The 4,201-nt window shown below is 44.2% G+C and overlaps 2 protein-coding genes across 2 annotated transcripts in view; both read left to right on the top strand.

The window, feature by feature from the left end:
* The window catches only part of hoxb3a (homeobox B3a), a 96,872-nt gene extending 95,375 nt beyond the window's left edge, over positions 1-1,497 (top strand). The window contains exon 6 of the mRNA XM_087179297.1: positions 1,414-1,497. The gene's annotated coding sequence lies outside the window, so the exon portion shown is untranslated. The remainder of the gene's footprint in view (positions 1-1,413) is intronic.
* hoxb2a (homeobox B2a) overlaps positions 1-2,969 on the top strand; it is a 5,587-nt gene extending 2,618 nt beyond the window's left edge. The window contains exon 3 of the mRNA XM_087179298.1: positions 1,414-2,969. Within this exon, the coding sequence (XP_087035424.1) occupies positions 1,414-2,267 (854 nt within the window). The 3' untranslated portion in view covers positions 2,268-2,969. The remainder of the gene's footprint in view (positions 1-1,413) is intronic.
* The last annotated feature ends 1,232 nt before the right edge of the window (positions 2,970-4,201 follow it).

Below are 4,201 nucleotides of genomic sequence, written 5' to 3'. Positions count from 1 at the left end.
GGGGGGGGGGGGGGGGGGGGGGGGGGGGGGTGCAGCCTGTGCTTTGTTTTTCTGTTTGCATCTTCATTTCACATCCACTTCAGAAACATTCATTCCATGCAGCATGGATGGGTGAGATGACATTGCCTTTTTCTTCCCCAGTGTGTGTGTGTATGTCTATTTGTGCGTGTGTGTGTGTGTGTGTATGTGCGTGTATGTGTGTACTGTGCAGTGCTGTGATGCTGTGTCAACAGGGAAGCCATATCTAGACCCCTGCATTATGCTGCAGTGCTTTGCACACTCTCCCATCACGCATTTAAATATGCACCATTAACACATTATCTCCGGATCAGAACATGTGTGTGTCAGCTTTACTGTGAGTGCAAACCTCTCACAGCAGCATCCTCTTATTGCTCCACCATCTGCAGCTTCAACTTCCTAAAAGCTTTGCGTCCATATAGAGTTATTATTCTTTGTGCTTAGAGATGCGCAGGCCGTGTTTTTGTTGATCATGACTGCAGCTGCAGCGAGATCAATCTGTTCACTGGCTGCTGTGATTTCAGATCAGCAGCAGCAGCAGCAGCAGCAGCAGCATCGCCTTCATATTATATATTCATAGCACAACTGAGATGGTGGCCATATTGGATTGAGGTAGGAAATATAATGGCGAGGCAAAGCTAACGGACATGGAGGTGGGGGTTGGGGGTACAGGCTTCAAGCTACAGCCACACTCATCTCACACACACACACACACACACACACACACACACACAAATTCATTTCTAATTAAAATTCTTGTTTTCTCCTTTTCCCTTTCTTGCCCCAATTTCCTGCCTTTTTCTGATCTCATTCATAAAGTCACTCATGCTCTTATTTGTGTTTCTGACAGAATCCGCCACATTCGTTTCACATCGATATTCCCACATTTCCTCGCACATTTCCTCCTTTCCCCATGATGTATTTATTTTCCTCCTGCATTTCTCTGATCACGCTGCAGCCTCTCACGGCGCTCGCTGCACTTTACAGGGGAGGAAAACCCATTCTGACATTATGATCATCTGTCTTTATCTGCACTTTCTTTGGCTTTTCTCTTTCACCATTTTACAGCCGTACGTCTGACTGCCACTGTAATTGGAAGGAGTATTTTTATGAGACTGTTTTGTGTTTTGTTATTTATTATAGTTTTATTATAGAGAGAAGGGCCGAGGGGATTTGAGCTCGATGCTGCAGCAGCTCATTTCTTGTCTTGAAATCTGGCACGCCATAAATTTAAAGAGGTTATACGTGTTTTTCATGAAGCAGATTACAATTTGAAATTAAAACGAAATATAAAAATAAAATTAAAAAGGAAAATAGCTTAAGATGTAACACAATAAATCCTCCGCATTTTTTTTTTTTTGTCTCCTTCTTTAATTTGTCTGTGTCTCCCTGCAGACCCGAGCCAGGCGGCTCTGGATGGTGGAGGAGCCGGGTCCCGCCGGCTGCGCACCGCGTACACCAACACGCAGCTGCTGGAGCTGGAGAAGGAGTTCCACTTCAACAAGTACCTGTGCCGGCCCAGGAGGGTGGAGATCGCCGCCCTTTTGGATCTGACCGAGCGGCAGGTCAAAGTTTGGTTCCAGAACCGGCGGATGAAACACAAGCGGCAGACCACTCACCACAGAGACGGCGGAGGAGGGGGGAGCCACGAATCCAGCGACCCGGGCGGGTTTGAGCCGCTCGAAGGCGCCGATGCCTCATCCCCCTACTCCAGCCAGCCGCTGGAGGCATCCGGCACTGGCGAGGCTACACTGAAGGCCGAGACGGGGAGCGGTGATCCATCTTCGGCTGCAGCTGCCACCGCCTACGCCAATGACAGCGGGGACAATGCACAGCCCACGCCGGAGGAGGTAGGGCGTTTGAGCCGCCCACTGCTGCCGGGAGACTCTGGCTCCCCTGACGTTGCTGCGACCCACCATTCCCCGCCGTCCTTCACCGCCACGAACTCCACCGACAGCAACCCGGGCTTGGTGAGCGAGGCCGGGCTCGCAGCAGCAGCAGCAGCAGGGCCCGATTCGTCTTTCCCCGAGCAGCGAGACATCTCCATCACCTCCACCGGCTCCACAGTTCACACCCCTGCTGCCTCGTCCTCAGTCGCGCTCCCCGACTTGACCTTCTTTGCCGGGGACGCCTGCCTGTCGCCCAGCCTGCAGAGCTCCCTGGATAGCCCGGTGGATTTCTCTGAGGAGGACTTCGACCTGTTCACAAGCACACTGTGCACCATAGACCTGCAGCACCTCAACTTCTGAGGGCGGCGTTTTAAAAATAAACCCGAGTGAAGGAGCGGCGGGACGGACAGGCCTGTGGATGAACAATCGGCGGAGGAGCACGGACTCGGAGAAGACTCAGTTGTTTGAAAAGAGTAAAAGCTTCTCGGCAACATTCCTGAAACATTTCTGAATGAAAATTATGTTCGTTTTCAAATATACTTTTCGTCTTCTTGCTGGTTTTATTTTGCGGATATAATGTAGATTAAGAGAGATGCAGTTATTTTATGTTTTTTTTATTTTTATTTTAAACATCGGAGGGAAATAGTTTTTTCACGATCGAAACGTTGTGGATTTTTTCTCCCTCTTGTCCAAATTGCAGGTATTTATTGCCTTTTCTTGTTTCTGGTAATTTTTTGTTCAAATGATTAACCGTTATCAGTATGTGTGGATTTATTTCCTTTAGTCCATTCTGGTGCAGCTTCATGGATCCTTAACTTCTCAGGAACTGTTCACGGAGTCTATAGGTGCAGACAGCCGGACTGCTTTTAGAAAAATATAATCTGAAGAATGAGTTCATTCTCTCTCTGAACGAGACAAGAGGGGAGGGAAGCCCTGCTGATGACCCGAGTTTTAGACCCTAGTTTATTTATTGAGATTCTTTAATAGTGAAAATCCAAATTATTTATTGTATATATATTTTCATAGTGGAATTATAATAATAATAAAACATACAAACATTTATGATGTGGTTAATGTTCTTTTCTTTTATGGAATAATCATAACATTATTAATGGAGTGCTGGAGTATATATATATATATATATGTATGTATACACACACACACACACACACACACACACACATATATATATAAATATATATATATACACACACACACACACACACACACACACACACATATATATATATATATAATTAAGATACATTGTGTAATAATTGAATTGTCATTTTTATTAATTAATTTCTTCTGTCAATATCTTTTAATAATTTGCACTGAATGCAGATTTCAGGTTAAAATTGTTGGCCCCATGTAGTTTTCCCACACTACAAAGAATAAACATATAGCCTGGTATGGCCCTGTATGGCCCTGTATGGCCCTGTATGGCATGACTTGTGTGTGTTTACACTGAGATAACCCTAACTTTGAGAAAGAATGAGCTGATAAAAAAGAGGAAAAACAGTCTGAGCACACAGCCGGATCTGTTTTCCTCTGTCACACATTAGCATAGCATGGTCTGCCTCTGAGGGGCTAATGGTTAGCATTGCACAGCCTTCAAATGATGCACTACAATGCAGCCATTTATTGGGTTTGTAAGATCCATGGCTATAACCACAGTGTGACATAACTCACCTTCTGTTGGCGATATGTGAGTTCACTGTAGCTTAGCATTGCTAATTCTCTCCCATTTTGAGTGGTGAATGTGGCACTAACAGTTATTTAGGTGCCTTTAGTGTGTTTGTGTGTGTGTGTGGATGTGATGCTAACCAGTTTCACCTCCTCCCATAGAGTCAAAATGGCGCTGAAGACAAAGCAGGATGTGAACAATGAGCAGTGGCAGCCATTACAGGATGACTGGCTCACTCTGACAGGCATGGTGTGTGTGTGTGTGTGTGTGTGTGTGTGTGTGTGTGTGTGTGTGCGCGCACGTGTGTGTGTGTATGTGGGAGGGCGAGAGAGCAAGTCAAAAAATGACTTGTTTTCTCACTGCAAATTCAAGACAGTGTTATGGCTGATTGCTTTACTTCTTGCACATAATAATAATAATAATAATAATAATAAGAATGATAATAATAATAATAACAAAACAATAGCCTTTTTTATAATAATAATAACAATAATGATAATAATAATAATTATTATTAGTAGTAGTAGTAATAATAATAATAGTAATAATAATAATAATAATAATTTAATAAAAAACTTGCTCTCTGCAACCCAAAGATTTAGAGAAA

This window comes from Seriola lalandi, unplaced genomic scaffold, assembly GCF_002814215.2.
Source record: "Seriola lalandi dorsalis isolate HSWRI2012SDOR001 ecotype SW California unplaced genomic scaffold, Sedor1 jcf7180002054816, whole genome shotgun sequence".
Lineage (NCBI taxonomy): Eukaryota > Metazoa > Chordata > Actinopteri > Carangiformes > Carangidae > Seriola > Seriola lalandi.
The sequence above is the reverse complement of the archived record's forward strand: the minus strand, read 5'-3'. Positions and strand labels throughout refer to the sequence as shown.